At 52.4% G+C, this 17,980-nt stretch overlaps 6 protein-coding genes across 6 annotated transcripts; 4 read left to right on the forward strand and 2 right to left on the reverse strand.

Moving 5' to 3' along the window:
- Positions 1-4,475: 4,475 nt before the first annotated feature.
- DACRYDRAFT_47457 (uncharacterized protein) lies at positions 4,476-4,721 on the forward strand (the record flags this gene model as incomplete). The annotated part of the gene is made up of 1 exon (XM_040774757.1): positions 4,476-4,721. A coding segment is annotated over one exon (246 nt), but the record flags the coding sequence as incomplete, so codon positions are not given.
- Positions 4,722-6,055: 1,334 nt separating this feature from the next.
- Positions 6,056-8,745, forward strand: DACRYDRAFT_114009 (uncharacterized protein; the record flags this gene model as incomplete). The annotated part of the gene is made up of 1 exon (XM_040769742.1): positions 6,056-8,745. The coding sequence occupies one exon, from the start codon at positions 6,056-6,058 to the stop codon at positions 8,705-8,707; it is 2,652 nt and encodes an 883-aa protein (XP_040631531.1). The 3' UTR covers positions 8,708-8,745.
- A 2,367-nt stretch (positions 8,746-11,112) lies between these two features.
- On the forward strand, positions 11,113-11,987 carry DACRYDRAFT_48063 (uncharacterized protein; the record flags this gene model as incomplete). The annotated part of the gene is made up of 3 exons (XM_040774803.1): positions 11,113-11,445; positions 11,492-11,816; positions 11,863-11,987. Coding segments are annotated over 3 exons (783 nt in total), but the record flags the coding sequence as incomplete, so codon positions are not given.
- A 1,181-nt stretch (positions 11,988-13,168) lies between these two features.
- Positions 13,169-13,725, forward strand: DACRYDRAFT_20310 (uncharacterized protein). Its single transcript, XM_040771878.1, has one exon. The coding sequence runs from the start codon at positions 13,185-13,187 to the stop codon at positions 13,608-13,610; it is 426 nt and encodes a 141-aa protein (XP_040631533.1). The 5' UTR covers positions 13,169-13,184; the 3' UTR covers positions 13,611-13,725.
- An 83-nt stretch (positions 13,726-13,808) lies between these two features.
- On the reverse strand, positions 13,809-15,264 carry DACRYDRAFT_20311 (uncharacterized protein). Its single transcript, XM_040771879.1, has 3 exons — positions 15,059-15,264; positions 14,887-15,004; positions 13,809-14,833 (listed from the first exon to the last, which is right to left on the reverse strand). The coding sequence occupies exons 1-3, from the start codon at positions 15,250-15,252 to the stop codon at positions 14,075-14,077; spliced, it is 1,071 nt and encodes a 356-aa protein (XP_040631534.1). The 5' UTR covers positions 15,253-15,264; the 3' UTR covers positions 13,809-14,074.
- Positions 15,265-16,006: 742 nt separating this feature from the next.
- DACRYDRAFT_20312 (uncharacterized protein) lies at positions 16,007-16,973 on the reverse strand. The gene has a single exon (XM_040771880.1). It carries the CDS (start codon positions 16,931-16,933, stop codon positions 16,073-16,075), a length of 861 nt encoding a protein of 286 aa, XP_040631535.1. The 5' UTR covers positions 16,934-16,973; the 3' UTR covers positions 16,007-16,072.
- Between the last annotated feature and the right edge of the window lie 1,007 nt (positions 16,974-17,980).

Genomic DNA, 17,980 nt, shown 5'->3' on the forward strand with positions numbered 1-17,980 from the left:
TTAGACTCTTGGCACTCTTAGGTGAGCAGACTTAGTCAGCCTGTGTTGCCCTAACAGGCGAGTACCAGCCTTGTCCCAATATATGCACATATGCATCTCCAAAATACCCTGCTTTTTTTCTGCTCATATTCTCATGGAAGGATCTGTACCATCTGGTATGGACTGATGCCTCATATATTTCTATCTCCTCCACTGATAGTGCAATGTTCTCATGCTCAGTCTGAACCTTTATGTCTGTTTATCTAGTGTTCTTGTGGAGGGTCTGATACCATCTGGTACAGAATGTGCCCAACTTATCCCTCATGTCCTTTTTTTCTGTCTGCTCAGCCATTTACCTCTCCTGGCTTGAACTGCCTCTTCTCATACATACTGTACTTAAAGGATAGGAAAGGAATAAACTCTCCTGTATTCATGTTTTGTCAATACAATGATTGTTGCAGCACAAATTTGGTCCCTGTATGTGTTTAGTGTTGATATGATGACTTACTCTTCCCGTGTTTTGGATATCATACCACTTGCATAACAAACTGATCAATACATAAAGGTATCTTGTCCCAACATAAATGGGCAATATATGATGGTATGTACTGCTACCATATCAGGCTGCAATTGGATCTACCATACCTGCTTGTTCTACAAATGGGATACAGTATGGGCACTGTACCCAATACTCCTGCCCCTGATTTGAGGGTGGGGAGAGCTCTTCATGCACAGCATTCCAGCTCCATTGCTTTGATGGTGGCTGTGGTTCTTTCAGCAATTGAGGTACCAGGTCTGCGAGACTCTGGCCATGGAGAGTCTGGATCAATGAAATATCACAACAGGGATGGTAAATGCACATTGGCCTCATAGATCTCATCCTCAAGTTCCACCAAAATTGAACCAAAAAGGTTCACAAGTGTGCGGTTATTCTTGAACATGTTGTATGGATATTTGAGCCACTCCAGTACTTGTGTCACAGCTACAGGTACTCCATTGATGAGTATGGTGTTGTCATTTGGGCAGGCATCATTATCCATGAGACCAAGATGTACCATGATGGCCTTGATCACATGCCCTCACTGGAACTTGGCAATTGTAGGGGCACACCTATTTTCAGTACAAGCCATTTGGAGAAGCTGAGACGAATTGGGTATGTGGTGCAAATAATTGGAGAGAATGGTCAAATACTGACTATCTGACCCTGTTGGGGGCTGGCCCAATGAGGCCAAATTGAATGCATGATTGGTATGGACCAGTGCTTGATCAAAGGGGGGAGTACTAGGCCTGAGTGAGGAAGAAGGTGGGAGGACCACCATGGAAGTAGGGGAATCAGAGGGGGTAAGGGAGGGAGAAAAGACTGTGAGTGAAGTGGCACTGGCAGAGGAAGCAGCCAAGTTATTTGACACCAATGAAACCATGAGATGGAACATTGGGCCGGTCTTGATGCTTCAAACAAGGAGTACTGCCTGCAGATTGGGTCAGTGTGATTGGAGCAGTGAGTGTTGTATTTGATGGTGTGAGGGTGGCATTGGATGGTGCACTGGCAGTATTCAATGGTATGATGGCAGGATTCTGTGTTGGCCAGATGGTATTGGGGTGGATGACAGGGGCACCTGCATCAGGCATAAGTAATGAAGTGTCTTCATCGAGTTCAGGCCTGACAGGCATAGGACTGGATGAGATCATTGAAGTTGAGGTCAAGACTGGTATGGGATCACCACCTAGATAAGGTGATTCCTGGCAACATCAGGTTAGAAATCATAGGATGGTAAGGAGAGAAACAATACCTTCAAGAGCTCAAAGCATAAGACAAACATAGATTTGTCAAGGTGAGCAAGTTGCAGTTGGAAAATGCAGAACTGTCAAGGAATAGGGGATGTGGGCAATTGGAGACAATACCCCAGGCAGTAATGAACTGGCAGTTGACAGCATCGAAGGCAGAAGACAGCCACCAACCTCCATGATTAAGTGCATCAACTGAATGAATGGCCATTGGTATGTGTGATAACCAGAGCTGATGATGAGAGTGGTATGCCTCCCAACCACTCATGGGTGTGACATGGCAGAGAACAATAGGCATGACCACATCTATGGTGGTGCACATTACTCCCTCTTGAACTTGGTAACCAGACAGATCTAGTTCAGCATGACAAACAAGATGTGCTTCAGGAAGTGCTGACAAGTTGTTACTGAACAGCACAAGAATAGAACAAGGTCTGTCCATTGCCTGATATGGTGAGACAGAGGCTTGTACAACCTGCATGCTCGAAAATGACTCATTGTGGAACAGATGATCAGAAACATGTGGTGGAGGGGAAGACAAGATTGGTGCTTTGTACATGTTGATGAAAGAAGGAACAATGTCAGCCAATGCTGGCTTTTTGGTGGTATCCAGAGGAGACATGATTGTTGAGGTAGAACTAGAGGTGGCTGTGCACAAGACCAAGGAGTACCATAGATCAGAGGTTACCAATGGCCCTTCAGTCTGCAAGATACTGCTGTCTGGCAGGCTGGTTGAGCTCAAATGGATGTGATGCTCAGATACAGGATTGACTGGATTGTCACATGCCAGATTGAGGAGAGGATCAATGTGTGTCTACAACATTAGAGATCAATTATGGATATTGGACATTTGATAAAATATGCACAGTGGATGGCACTTGAAAGTCCACACTTGTGGGAGGAATGTGGTGCATCATGGGGATGGGACTGGGTGTGAAGAGTCAGTTAATTTTGGCTGGGGTTGCAGATGGCTGAATATGCTGAGGTGAATTGTGGCCATCAGGTCACACAGTAACTCCTTTGTTGTTGGCATTGTGGATAACATTGGTGTCACTGAATGAAGGCAGTTGTTTGTATTGGTTGGCAGGTGGTTGTAACACATTGAAGGAGACAGCTGGGTCTATGGGGTGGGTTGGTGTAGGGGGGGGGGCTGAGTTTCATCAGCTTGTCGATGCTTCCTGAGGCAAGGGAAAGAATCTGTAGCAGGAGAGGGGAGGACTCGATTCTGTAGTTGGATAGGCATTACAAGACAAGGGCGGCGAAAGGTATGTATGAAGGACAATGGTGTGGTGAAGGACAAACACAATGGTTGTGAGAGCACCATTCGCTCCCATCAGATACAGGGGAATACCAAACAATACCAAAGTATACTGTAATATACCACATCATACAATATCATACCACATCAATTTGAGATAAGAGAAATTATGCTCAGACATATTATGTCCAATGTTTGTGAGTAACAACCCACACCAATGGCTTTGCCTACTGCTGCAGCAATACAGTCAGCTCTTCAATTTAGGGCTGCACTTGCACAAGTAGGGATTCATGTTCAAAGAGGGCTGGAAGGTCACATGGGAGATCAAGCCTACTGGGAGTAAACACAAGCAGAAGTGGTGTGGCTCTTGGGTGTCTTGGGAGAGGTCAGGGAAGGGCTCAGAGTATGAGGTGTACAATGCTGATGGTCATCCTAGGTATGGAAGCTACTACCAGAAGAAGAATCTTATAGTGCCAAAGAACAACTTCATGCCTTGCAATGGGATGTGGAGAAGGGCCTTGAAGCAGAGGATAGATCAATAATGGCATGGGGTTGTCCAGCAACCTGGGTATCATGCAGGAACCAGGGAGGCCAAAGGAAGTTTGTGATCAACAAAGATTTCTTGACTGCTGCTTTGTGTGTGGTACCTTGCTTGTCAGTTCTTGCAAAGCTGCTTGAGGTCTCTCCAAGAACTCTAAGGCAGTGTATAGTGGACCTGGGACTACAACCCAAGGAAGAACCAGTCTATGTGGCACACATGGCAGGATCTGGAGTCATACATGTGCAACATGCACCAAGACAATCCCGCTTGTCATGGTCTGAGAATGAACTGGATACTGAGGTATCTAGAGTGCTGGATACCTTTTCATGTATGGGATGATCTATGGTTCAGGGGTACTTCCTGGCCTTGGGGGTACAGGTACTGCTAAAGAAGATACAAGGATCTCTTCACCAAGTGGCACCACACCATCAATTTGGAGATCAGATTCCTGTGGAACAGAGACCATACAAAGTGGCCAGTCCAAATGCTCTATGGCATCTCGATGCAAATGTAGGTGAGCTGATGTACCATCAACACTAGAACCCAAAAGATGCTAATTGATATGAGTAGCAGATGTTTGACATGGAATAGTGTACATGCATTCATAGATGGTCATTCACATCTATGTACTGGTATTCATGCATCTACAAACAACTGCAAGGATACAGTGTTCACCATGTTTCAGGACATGTGTATGTGGCATGGAACTCCCTCTTGCATTCATGGAGATCATGGGCTCAAAAACCTTGATGTTGCATCATGGATGATACACAAACATGGCATGAACCAGGGGTCATTCATTTGGGGGCAGTGAGTTTTTGATACACTATGCTGGGAGATGGATGCTAACAAATACACTTGCATGTCACCATCAGCTCCATACATAATGTGCACATTGAATGAATGTGGTGAGACGTCACAAAGGATTTTGGCTCCAAATGGAAGAATATTTTCATCCACATGGAGACATACCTTGAGCTGGATATTGCACTGAACAGCCATATGTGGCTGTTGCATTATCTATTCCTCAGAGATATCAATCAAGATGCAGAACTATGGCAACAAATGTGGAACTTCCACCCATTACAGAGTCACAAAGGACAGATGAAATCACCAAATGAGAGGTGGATGGTTGGTATGCTGGGGAAGGGCTGTTGAGGGCTTTATGATGGTACTCTGTGGAACTGGTCTGGGGACAGCAGGAGGGATATGTTTGGTATCAATTGGCAGGGCCTGCAAGACGAGGCATTGATGCAACATCACGTTGGTGCCCAGCCAACAGGATTCACACAGTTTTGGGTGGATGACGCTGCATGTCCTATGAGCCAAGAAGAGCTGTTCTACTTCAACTCACAAGTTGAGGGGGATAGGTGGGGAATAACACTGGCAGATTACTATAGCTGGTGGGAGCATGCTCTGCAAGTGTACCATGCCATTGAGTATGCGCATCTATTAGGGCCACAGGATATGTAGCTATAGCCTCAAATACAATTATGGTATTCTGCCATATTTTGTAGTAAGATTGAAATGAAGAGGGATTCTGGCAGGGGCAGGTGATTGTGGCAGAAACCATGGAGGCTGAGTAGGTGTACCCAAGGAGGGTTGCCTGAGTAGTGCATTTCCAGTACTCCCCTGCTGTATGGCAGTGGAATGATAGGAGGGGAACAAAATAGAGTTTGACAATGGAGTAATGGGAAACAGTAGTATGATGAACTTTTGGACCCCAGTGAGGAGAGAGATGTGGGTAAACATTCTGGTAAAGAGAAGGCCACACAGAGTGTCATGGGGTCCCTCTTGCACACTACTACATAACGTTGGGAATGATTGGTTGAATACAGTATGAGTACAAGACAGTATGAAAGATATACCATGAAATGGTAATACTGAAGAATACCATACCTATACCAAAGATTACAATACTGATCCCGAGTCATGTATACTGGGGAATACTTGTATACACTGTCAGTATGGTACAAATACAGGTTAATACTGACATTTTGCCTCAGTATAGCTCTGTATGGTACTGTATACATGGGATCGTTGATGAAAGCAAGAGTTTTGTCCCATTTGCTCCGCCATATGCTCAGCATCTCTAACACCGGTGGTCACACGGTTGCTTCTTCCATCAGTTCGGTCCATTCTATCTAAACTTTGTCAAGTAAAAATAATCAAGGTTATGCCACAATATAATTACTTGATCGGAACTTGCATGTTCGTTACTTATCCCTTTTGTTCTTTACAAAATGCGGAAAATGCCAGCCGGGGCTTGTGCTGACCCGTGACCATCCTCGTGCGGACACCGCAAAGTTCCGTTGGGAAATAAATTATATTGTGAATGATACATGTGGGGATATATGAAGGAACACGCATGAAAGGGCTGCGAGGAAGGGAATGTGTTGAGTGAACAGGTGATGCGATTATGGCGTTTGCTTGGAAGGGAAAAAAAAGTATATAAAGCGCTGCCCTTTGCATATTCTTCTCCCCTTCATACAATGTCACCCACTCCAACTGACATATCCTCAGGCGCCCGTCTACCTACAGACGTTCTTACTCACATTGCTCATCATGTTCATTCTCATCTCTTACCACCACCATCAAATCTAGCATCCCTCGACCCTCTCCCAACTCTCGCTTTTCCTCCTTCAACATCAACACATGACATTCCAATAGCTTTACCATCCACAATTCCATCACCACAATGGCCTCAATGGCTCGTATTCCACACCTTGCTCTCTCTCACCCGCACATCATCAGCATGGCGCACCGCTGCCCTCCCAGCCCTCTTCTCAAGTCTCCAAATCACCTACCCTCGAAGCTGGCTAGGTCTCCTTGCAATCGTCTGCGGAGCAGAGCCTTCCCCGACATACGATTCCCACCCTGAACTGGACCCAGACTCGGACCAAGCCCTGCTCGCCCAGCACTTGGCACACGCAGCATCCGCAGCGTTCCTCATTACCGAGCGCAGAGCCCGCTCTCCATCGAGGGAGGACACACTGCGTCTCTCGGCTCTAGCTGCAAGTATTAGGGAAGCACTGGTGCGGGGAAGCCCGGGGTATCATATCCCTCCCGAACTGCTCAGTCCCCCAGAGAGCAGGGAATCAAGCCCCTCAATTCCAAGAGGAAGGCGGCCCCTGACAGCAGAAGACGACTCCCATCCCCCGCGCTCGCCCTCATCCTCCACCCGCTCTCGCTCCCGCTGGCGTCTCTCCCGCCGAGTATCCGACGCGCTACAGGATGTCCTCCGCCCTCGGGGAGTGTACGTCCCCGCTCTGCCTGATACGCACCCTGGTCGCTTCATCCGGGAAGTGAGCTTTGCACATTTCCGGACGATCCATATGCGCTTACCGGCGAGTACGAAGCACACCGGTGCTGGGGGTCCGCCGAGGTTCGTCACTCCCGAGAGACTGTTGCGGCTGTTGAGGGAAGTCCCCGAGGTAAGAGCGTTCGGAGCGACAGAGTATATGGACTCGGCGCTTGAGCTGGCTGTGTTGGAAGAACTGCTCTTGCGTGGTTTGGGCGAGAAGAGCAGGACGGGCAACGCGGGTGCGAGTGGAGGAGCGGAGGATAGAGGAAGGAGTGGAGAGACAAAGGATTTACGCGCTAGGGAAAAGGGTAGGGAGAGGACGCACAGGCGGAGGATTGGGCCTCGGGGTGGGAGTGGGTTGCACCGGGAAGCAGAGGAGGAACAGGAGGCTGAAGTGCCAGCGAACGGGCCGACCACTCTGGAAAACAATACCAATCCGGACGGGAGGGCCGACAAGCAGCCTGAAGATACTGGAGCGAAGCCGGACCAGGAAGATATTGACCGATGGGCGGAATGTGCGCCGCTGGAGGCGCTCGATCTTTGTGGGTGTGTGAGTAGGGTATGTGGGAGGGCTTTGGGAGACTTTGTCAGGCGATATCCTGCCAAGGAGGGTGCTGTTCTTCCTGGAGCGTCGTTTGGTGCGGTACCTGGAGCACCGGCTGGAGCTGCATTACCCGCAGAAGTTGGATTAATTGGAGAAGACGCCCAAACGAGCACGAATCCGAAATCAAGAAAGCCCGTCTCGCTCCCCCTCCAGCGGCTAGGGATGGCAGGCATGTCCGCCCTCCCTCCTGCCACACTACACAGTTTCGTCCTCCTCTTTCCGAACCTAACGATGCTAGATATCTCCGGTACACTCGCACCGCCCTCTCTCCTCTACGCTCTAGCGCAGAGCAGCACCGTCCGCCTTCTCGCGCTCTCTCTCGCTCGCTGCCCACGCTTAACAGGGCAGTCGATCCTTGCCCTCCTCCTCAGCCCCAAATGTGCAAGACTAGACCAGCTCAACCTCTTCGGGGACGATAGCTTTCCCTCTCCCCTCCTCCCTGGAGAACTACACACGCTCCTCACATCTTCCCTCTTCCTCTCAGCCCGGCTAACGTTCCTAGACCTCTCCAGCGCACCCCTCTCTCCCTCTCACCTAGCTCTCCTCCCGTCACAGCCAAACCTGCGCACACTTGGCCTAGCGCACCTACCCGACCTACCCCTCCCCGCTATCCGCCAGTTCCTGGAAACCCGCGCTCCGAACTGCGAGGTCCTATCCCTCGCGCACAGCTGCCACCAAGAACTAGGACCAGCGATGCGTCCCGGAGAACTGTCGATGACCCTACACGTGCAGTTCCTCTCCCCTCTCTGCACCCCGCCATTCTCCTTCAGCGCCAAGCCCAAACAGGCGAAAACGAGACTGAGAGTCCTGGAGCTCGCTCCGGAAGTCCTGGCCCTACTGGGGGAGGGAGGGGAGCCCTGGTGTCCCGTGAGGAGCAGGGGCAGGAGAGCGTGGTATGTTGACAAGAGCGCGTTCTGGGCCCAGGGCAGGTTTTGTAGGGTTTCACCTGGGTTTGGGTCTGCTTTTGCTTTTGGTTTTGGGTCTGGGGTGGGGGTGGGGCAGGAGGGCACGGCCGAGGAGCGGGAAGAAAGGGAAAGGGAATTGGCACGGGAGAGGGACGAAGCGCTGGCCGCGAAGCTCTGGAAAGCCCAGGTCGAGGAATGGGCCTTGGCGAGGGGGAACGTCCCTACCGGTGTGGGCTGGGGAGGCAGGAAGATGGAGGTCGTTCGAGGGGAAGGGATGGTAGGCCGGGAAGAGGGACTGTATGGTATGGTTAGTTATGCTTATGCGGGGTAGGAGAACAGTAGCGGGCTAAGATAGTGATTGAATTTAAATGGGATTGTTTGTTTGAAATGACAGCGGGGATGCGAGAACATTGAATAATTCTGTAAATTGTCCCAGTGACGTTGTTCTGGTTCATAAATTGGAGAATAACTATATATGAAGACTCGGCAGGCAGGATTGCGCGGCGCTCAGGCTAACAAAGCATCAGATTTGGGGATTGTCCAAGCCTGTCAGTCCCTTTAGCAATGGTATGGTCCCCTGACAGTCTTAGGGCACCGAATCTCCATCATCTACCGTGATGGCACTGCAGTTATTCAAACGAGTGATGAATTGTAGGCTGTTATTCTGGAAGCTTCAGATCTTGGATTAATCTCCATACCTATGCTCGGGTTATCTCATTTAGTAGTTTCGACCTCTATTTGATTATGGACCGAAGGATGTCCGTGGTACAGCATTACCTGATTGTTGTTGAACAAATTAATGCTGGTCTTAGTACTTTGCGGGAAGAAGGCGGCGTTAAGGAACAGAAGCACGCGAGTGCACTGCCACTTAATTTAGGTCTCCGCTCCAATGTCGAATTGAGTGAACAATTGATAGTTAAGCAACCGTCGTCGACTCATTCACCACTGGCAGTCGACGTAAACTTGTTGTATTTTATCCTCAATAGGATAATCAAAGTTGTCAGTAAAGGTGGATTGAATATGACGATGAGCGAATTTGAGGAAACGTTCGTGATCGATCCGGCGCTTAAAGAGTCACCTATCAAGGCAAAGGTAAGGGGAGAGATCACGTTACCCTCAGCTATCACTCACTTAATACAGAAACAAACGCGCCAGTCTTCCTCTTTCCAACCTGCGCCTCATACACCTTCACCCATGCAGCTTAGGCGACATGATCCCCCTCCGCCCGTATCCCCCTCCTTGCTCATCAACCACCACCATCAACCAGCCCCGGCAGAGTCGTCCACCAACACACCGCGCGTTCCCGCAAAGGGCATTCGGCGTTCGCGCCCCCGGGCAAAACACACCCAAGCGAGAGAAGATGAATGCGGTCATTGTCACGGAAGTGACGGGTGCAACCCTGCCGGGGTGCCGGAGATCATGCTCACCTGTTCTGTGTGCGGGAGGAGCGTACACCCGAGTTGTGCAAAACTCGACGGGATGGCAGAAACGTGTCGGACGTACGACTGGGAGTGCTTCAAGTGCAAAGTCTGCATTGTATGTGGGAAAGTGACAGAGAACGACGGGGTGAGTCTGACTTCTCTCCCCCCTGCTTTCCGCACCAATAACCTTGCTCAGAATCGCATGATATTCTGCGACTCGTGCGATCGCGGATGGCATCAGTACTGCATGGACCCGCCGCTCGTACCCCTCCCTCGACCGAAGGAGGAATGGTTCTGCCCCGTGTGTAATGGGGTGCCTCTTTCCGTGCTCGAGGAGGGTTCTGGGGCAGGTTCAGGTGTGGGTTCAGGGGAGGGGGAGCAACTAGATCCGGAGGAGATGCAGATGCCAGGTGATGGGGATGTACCAGAGGAAGCGGGGGAAGCTGTGGAAGATGGAGATGAAGGGGAACAAGGGGAGGAGGAGGAAGACGCTGAAGGAGAACCTGATCCGGCTGCTGAAGAACCTGCCGATGACCCGGAAGAAGACCCCGATGCAGAAGGGGAGGATGACGGGGACGAAGACGAGAAGGACAACGACTACGACCCAGGGACAGACGAGCCCGCCGACGATCCGGAAGAGGCGGAGTCCTACGTCCCGAGCGAGGTCTCCCGACCTCGCGGCGGGGCGAGGCAGCGTTCGAGCTCTCGCAACCGCAAGGCTTCCACGCCTTCCAGGACACCTGGAGGGAAGGGGAAGAACCCCAACGGAAAGCGGAGGATGAAAGGTCTCGTCCTACCTGAAGCTCGATCTGCTCAACGCAAGTCTGTACGAAGAGACGATGTCGCCTCCCCCCCTCCGCAGAGGAGACCGCGGTCGTCCAAGCGTGCAGGGATTTTCTCCCCCACACCTGCACCTTCACCCACCCCCGCGCCTATCCCAGCTATCAACCGTATTCGTGTTCGTATCAAGCCCCTTACAACGCCCAAAGGTACGCCTACCCCATCCCCCGAACAAACCCCTACGCCCAGTACCAGTGCAGCTGCTGCCCTGGCCTCCGCCGCACAGCACCCCTATTCCCAGGGAAGGAACATCATCAAGCTCCCAGCACGAGTAATCACCAAGGAATTGCTAAAGCAGCAGCAGGCCTTCGAGCGCGCACAGTTTGGAGACGTGCTGGACGACATGCAGGCTAGTTGCGAAGCCACGAGGATCGATTTTGCGGATAAGAGGCGGTGGGAGGCTGCGAGACGCAAGGCAGAGGAAAAGATGTTGGGCGCTGCTGCTGCTGCCGCTGCGGGGCAGGCAAAACAGGGCATGTCAAGAGCGGAGAGCACGACTGTTGGGACACCTCGTCAGGAATCCCCGTTCAACCTACCGCCCTTACGCAGCACCCGCTCAACGCTCTTCCTCCCCCAAACTCCGGCGGTCTCCTCCCCTGCTCCAGGTGGTACGGAGACCCCTCGCCCTGCACCCCCTCCCGCAGGCCCACAGCGCATCCGCACGATCCGTTTCGGAAGGTTCGACATTGATACGTGGTATGACGCGCCGTTCCCCGAGGAGTACGCGAATGTGCCTGATGGAAAGATGTGGCTCTGCGAGTTTTGCTTGAGGTATGGGAAGAGCTCATTTGGGAACCTCAGGCATCGGGTGAGTCTCTTCACCGTGCGGAGGATGACCACTGATGTATGCGTAGATGAAATGCAAGGCACGGCACCCGCCAGGAGATGAGATCTACCGAGCTGGCAACGTCTCTGTGTTCGAAGTGGACGGACGGAAGAACAAGATCTACTGCCAAAACCTGTGCCTGCTTGCTAAGATGTTCCTGGACCATAAGACGCTCTTCTACGACGTCGAGCCGTTCTTATTCTATGTTATGACGGAGATGACCGACGTCGGGGCTCGGTTTGTGGGGTATTTTAGCAAGGAGAAGAGGTGCCCCAGCGGGTATAACGTCTCGTGTATTATGACCCTTCCGGCGATGCAGAGGCGCGGCTGGGGCAATCTGCTCATTGGCTTCAGTATGTTCCAAGCTTACTTTCCGCATATATGCTCATGCGTCCCTAGGCTACCTCCTGTCGAAGAAAGAAGGTCGGCTTGGCACGCCCGAACGACCTCTTTCCGGTCTCGGAGAAGTGGCTTACCGTAACTACTGGACGCTCACCATCAACCAATTTCTCAACGCGACCCCTCCTGGTACCAACGTCCGATTTGAGCACATCAGCGCTGCGACAGCAATGATCGTGCCTGACATCATCCGCACGCTCACTGAGCAGAATATGCTCGAAGTACACGATTCTGGCCCACGCTCCTGGGCGTCCACCCCAAATGCTCGTTTTCAGAAGAAGGGCCGCGGCCGGCCCTCGGTGAACCGCCCATCCTCGAAGCGGGAAGAGGAGGCTGCAATACCTATCTCGTACACGATCCGGTGGGACTCTGTCAAGGTTCGCGAAGCATGCGAGAAGTGGGAGACGAAGGGCTACCTTCAGCTACAGACGGACAAACTCAAGTGGAGTCCGTTCATTATGGACCGCACGAAGAAGACGGACACGGTCGGAATGTCGGGTATCGGTGCTGCCAACTTAGGCGCTCTGATGCTTCCCCAAATCAATGGACTTCCGAATTCGCAGGCCGAGACACCATCTCAAATGAGCAACAAGGGGCCAACATCGACACACGAAGACGATGCTGAAATGAGCGAGCCTGCATCTTTGCACGTTCCGCCGCACAATGTCCACGAAGCTGAAGAGGCTCTCGAGACTGTTCTTGAACAAGCCACGGAGGATCTGCGTGAATTCGAGACACCTAAGCGGCGCGGCCGGCCACCAAAGTCTGCGTTGGTCAACGGTCATTCCGGCGACATCACGCCCAACTCGGCTCGGCGCACACGCTCCTCGATGAACAACTTGCACGAGAGTGAAGCCGTCTTCGAATCATTACCCCAACCACCACATCGAAAGCGAAAGCGTGATGAGCCCTCGCGGCATCCCGCACCCCCTCATCCTGAACCTGAACCTAAACCGGAACGTGAAATCGTCCCTGATTCCACTCAACCGTCTCCGCCAGTCAGAGAGCTGTCTCCGGACCTAGTGGGAAAGCCCATAGAACCGGAGCCAGTCGAACAGCCCATGCAACTGATCCTTGCGCAGAAACGTCGCTTTCTGGATTCGCGAACTGAGTCGCCCGAACTTGGTGCATCTGAGTCTCTCGAGATAGCCGCCTTATCCCCTGAGCTGGGTATGGAGACAGCCCCGAAGTCTGTCACCAAATCCCCTGAGACGTCGTCTAGTTCAATAGATCCCCTCAATTTGCTTCTCGATGTTCCCCAGCCTATGGCCAAACGGGGCCGTGGCCGGCCACCAGGAGCGAAAAACAACGCCAGGTACGGCATGCAGATGACCTCTTTGTCTGCTGCAACTTCCCTACGACGCACGCGAAGTGGGGCGCAATATACATCTGAGCCGCGTCCGGATACCCGGAAACGTGCGAGAACTCCGGCGAGCTCGCCGTTGAAACACGCTGTGAGGACACGACCAGGGAGGAAGAGGGCGAGTACCAGCCAGGTAGTTCACATCGACGAGACTGTTTTCGTCTCCGATGATGACGACGATGATGACGACCAGCCTGCGGAGAACCTCATCCCTATCAGACCCACTACACGGTCTGCGACCAAGGTGACACCTGCCAAGGCTGTACCTCATGCGCATCCCACGAGCGCGGACATTAACACGGACGACGGGCTGGGTGATGAAGATGCGGATGGAGAAGACGACGAAGACATGGATGCGGATGGAGAACCGGACCCGGATGCGTAACTTGCTTGTGCTATCAACAAACCCATCAACAGTTCCTTGGCTGTTTACAGTTTCTCAAATTTCTTGTTCCTTTTTGGGCAATTCAACCTGTAACTCTCACAATGTACTATACCCTCGCTGAACATAATACATCGACCTGTAGAACGGGTCCTCGGCTCGGATGATTCATGGCAGACGCACACAATGAACTTTTGTTAATAAATACGCGACTGTGATTGTACGATCCCAGTCCATCTAAGCACAACAGATAGACATAGAATTGAAGCAAACGTAGTTTTCATGTTTCACATACCTAAGTTACACCCAAACACCGACCAAAAGAAAACACGACAGGGAAGACAACAACACACTTTAAACAAGATTTGAACAGAGGAAGAAGAAGATGTACGCTCCATTGTCACTTAACAGTAGAGCACAGAAAGAAGACGTTGTTAACAGAAAACGGACGACAATTGTCCATGAGGTTACGCCTCCGGCAAACCAGTATACCTCCCCGCGGTGGCCTGGCTTCCCCCAAAGGTGGACTGCGGTCCTCCGTAGCCAGGCTGGGCGCCATACCCCTCTCCGAACGCTGGCTGGGCGTAATATCCCCCCGGCGCAACGGGCGGGGGGCTGCCAGTATAGCTCGTCGGAGCAGTCCCGTCGTACCCTCCTGATGTGCTTGGCTGGTAGGGGAAGGGACTGGGGGTGCTGCCGGGTGGGAAGGGAGAGGTAGGAGGAGGACCGTATGGCTCGCCTTGGGGTGGAGGGTACTGTGCCATCTGGGGTGTGGTGGGTGCGGGCCCATAAGCCCCGCCTGCTGCTGCAGCCGCGGCCGTGCCAGCCCGGTTGCGCCTGACGAAGTACCAGATTGCGAGGGCGATTATGATAAGAAGTGCGATTCCCCCCACGACACCACCGACGATAGCGCCGGTATTGGAGTGACTTGAACCGCTCGACCCGCCAGATCCTACAACTCCGGCAGCAGAGTTGGTCGCCGTAGAGCTGGAGGACGATGTCGTCGGGGAAGTAGAAGCAGAGGGGCTCGTGGACGTCGAGTGCGACGTGGTAGTCGCGGTCAGGGAGGCGTTGTATGCTGCCTCTGCGGTATCGGGGTCCCAGGTAGCGCCGTTATCTGGCAAATACGCCCAGGAGGGGATACCGATGGCATTGACGTTCTCCCCCGTGATACCCGTGGAGTCGTAATTCGTGCAACCCTGTTTCCATTGGGCTTCCGTGACCCACTATATAGTGCGTTTAATAGGGTTTGGAGGTGATTTCGCGAAAGCGAACGCACGTTGTTAGTGAAAATGTTGGGTTGACACCAGGAGCAAGCAGCCATGAGGTTGTATGATACGACATTGCAGTTGCAGTCGTTTACCTGACCACTCAAACTCGGTGGGGAATATTGATAACTGCGAATCAGGTCACCGCCTATTTTTTTATCACTGATGTTAATAAGAACGCACCTAGCATTAAGTAGAGGAGTAACGGTCAATCCTCCCGTGATGCACAAGCTCTGCACCTGTCCCCATACAAAACAAGGCGATTGACCAGCGGCGTTAAATTCCCAGAAAGCGTATGTGCACGTGACGTTTGACCCGCCTGTGCCCTGTGCAAGAGCGGTTGCTAGGAGGAGAAGGGATATGGCGAGGGAGAGCATGTTGGGAGGAGGAGGAGATGGTGGACGCGTGAGAAAAGCGCCTCTTAGAGTGTTGTGGGTATAAGACGGTCTTTGTAATATTGGTCAGACCCTAGGTGTCGGCGCTCAATGTATACATCTGGGGGGTCTTACTTAATGTGCCGGCACATGCGCCGCCTTTTTCCCTCATGGAATGCGGAAATCCACGACACCGCCACACTCAGGGACAGAGCCGATCCACAGTCGTTCAGGCACAGCTTTCACTTATAGCTCATCACTTGCCTTTATTGGTGTTCAGCAGACAAGATCAACCAACATACACCGCTTTCATTCGTATTCGGTAAACCGCGATTTATCCGTGAATCCGAATTACACAAAAGTAAGTCATACCGATACGCCCGCGCCCAGCAAAGTGGGACCACCTGTGGCGCTCAGCCACAGACCCAAAATCGGGCTTCCGCGTCTTCTTACCCTTAAGCTCGCTGTAGGCGCGACTCGGGAGGCTCAAGCTGTGAGCGCCTATTGGAGATATCCTCCCACTAGCATATGCTGGAAGCTGTGAACATACTTGGCCCGTTGGGTCGGCCGCAAGAATCGGACGTGCCAGCAATTTGATTGTTGCCAAAACAAGAACACAGAGAAGATCTGGGCACGTGACCCTAACGTATTCAGGGATGTGGTCCGGCCCCCCCCCCAATCAACGGGAATAAGCGCCTCTCAAGAAACCAGTTTTTTCTGGTGTTTGACAGGTTCATAAGGTTATAAATATTCCAGGTATCCATGAATAGTAACATATAGCTGCCCAAATAAGCACAACAACCGTCTAATCCAGAAAGTTTGTTCACCGACCCGCGCTCTGCGGCCTCTTCCGATCCCCACTAGGACGCAACAACGGCGTCGCTCCACCACTCCTACTCCCCTCCGCACTCACCTGCTCATAAGTTGGCAGCGCGGGTGTCCTCACTTCCTCCCTCACCGGTGAATGACCCGTAGTCGCGTTAGGTGTCGATGTCCCCGAGGCGCCCGAAAACCCCGAGTGCCCCGAGGACGGAGTAGGAGGAAGCAGCGGTGCACTCCTCGGTGCGCCTAGGCCGTCCCCACGTTCCACGCTCGGCCCACTACTGCTTCCTGAGGGAGTCAGCTCCCACCCCGTGCTCACGGGCTGGTAAGCGTGTCCCCACCCTCCGAGGGGAGGCTTATATATCCCCAGCCTTGATGGCGCGCGCGGGAGAGCGGTGAGGAAATAGGGAGACGGGTCGGGAGGTGCTGGTGTGTCAGACAAGTCGATCGGACTTCGGGGCTCGGCCTGCCGGTACCGGCGCAGGAGGTAGTACGCCGCCAGCACGAGGAGCAGGAGGAGCACTACCCCTCCCCCGGCTGCGCCGGCGATTACCCCTCCTTGGACTGAGCTCGTCGCACCTGGTGCGGTGCTCGCGCTTGGGGCTCCGGTGGGTAAAGAAGTGGGGGTCACTGCGCCAGTGGCTACGGCCTGCGCGCTCTGGGGATTCCAGGAACTCCCATTGTCCGGCAGGAAGGCCCACGAGGGGATGTGGATGGATGAGGCTTCCACAGAGGAAGGGATAGACGTGGGATTGTACGATGGGCAACCTGATGCCCATGCTGGGAGGTGTGAGAGGATGAAGTTAGGGTTGCTTTGTGGGCTCACTGGATTCGGTGACCCACTGTGGCGTAGGTCAGTCATTGCGGGAAAAGGAAGAGCGAGGCGGTGTAGAGAGGAGAAAGGAGCACATACATCGTCAAGTTGGATACCGGTCTGACACCAACTACAGGCCGCCATCAAGTTGTAAGACACTACATTGCAGGTGCAGTCGTCGGTCTGACCTGTGATTGAGGGCTGCAGACGGTCAGTGCTAGATAAATCCCAAGGGAGCGAAGAGCTTACGGGGTAGTATTGGAATCTGTTGATGGTAGTAGTGTTAGGAGTCAGAGTGCTAATATGTGGGTGACGTACCCGGTATTTGGGAGAGCGGTAACCATCATCTCTGGGTTGTCTCAGCACCGGTATGCGGACGACTCAGGAGACTCACGTTTTAAGCATACAGCCTGCAGCTGTGCCCATACGAGACACGTAGACTGGCCTTGATTGTTATATTCCCTAATCTTATCGTATGCATATCACGGAACATAGTGGGAAACGCACCAGAAGTTTCGGGTACAGGTCGCGTTCGTCGTCCCCTGCGCACTCGACGTCTCCAACCAGGCAAAAGAAGTCAGAACACAGAGAGACAACGTAGATCTTAGAGGAAACATCATGATAGAGCATTAAGGTCGTAAGGGTAGGAGGTTGAAAGCATGTTGTCTGCCACCCCTCGCCAGGTGACTCGTCCCCTGCCCAGAGTCCCTAGCCCAAAACTGAAACCCATCCCAAGGCCTCGTCCATATTCCGAACCCAAAAAAAGGCGCCGGGCGCTACCCAGTACTAGGGGTCAGGTTCCTAGCGTGGGCTTGGCATGTTGCAGAAACATGGGGGCTTGCCAGGGTCTGGAGAGGCAAAAAGGCTGGGCTGTGATTGACCAGCATGTGATCATCATATTCTGTACAGTATTATCGATGCTCGAATTTCTCAGTGATGAAGGCGTGAGAGGGTCTGTATTTTTTAAATAAGAAGGGATAAAGCTCTGAAAGAAGAGGTGATGGTAGGAAGAAGGCACTTCTTCGTCTATTTTTAGACAGAGTGCTTGGTAACGTGGAGGACCCTTGGACGCGTTATCACCGCCTCTTCCATGGA

This window comes from Dacryopinax primogenitus (genome assembly GCF_000292625.1).
Source record: "Dacryopinax primogenitus strain DJM-731 SS1 chromosome Unknown DACRYscaffold_3, whole genome shotgun sequence".
In the NCBI taxonomy this organism is placed as follows: Eukaryota; Fungi; Basidiomycota; class Dacrymycetes; order Dacrymycetales; family Dacrymycetaceae; genus Dacryopinax; species Dacryopinax primogenitus.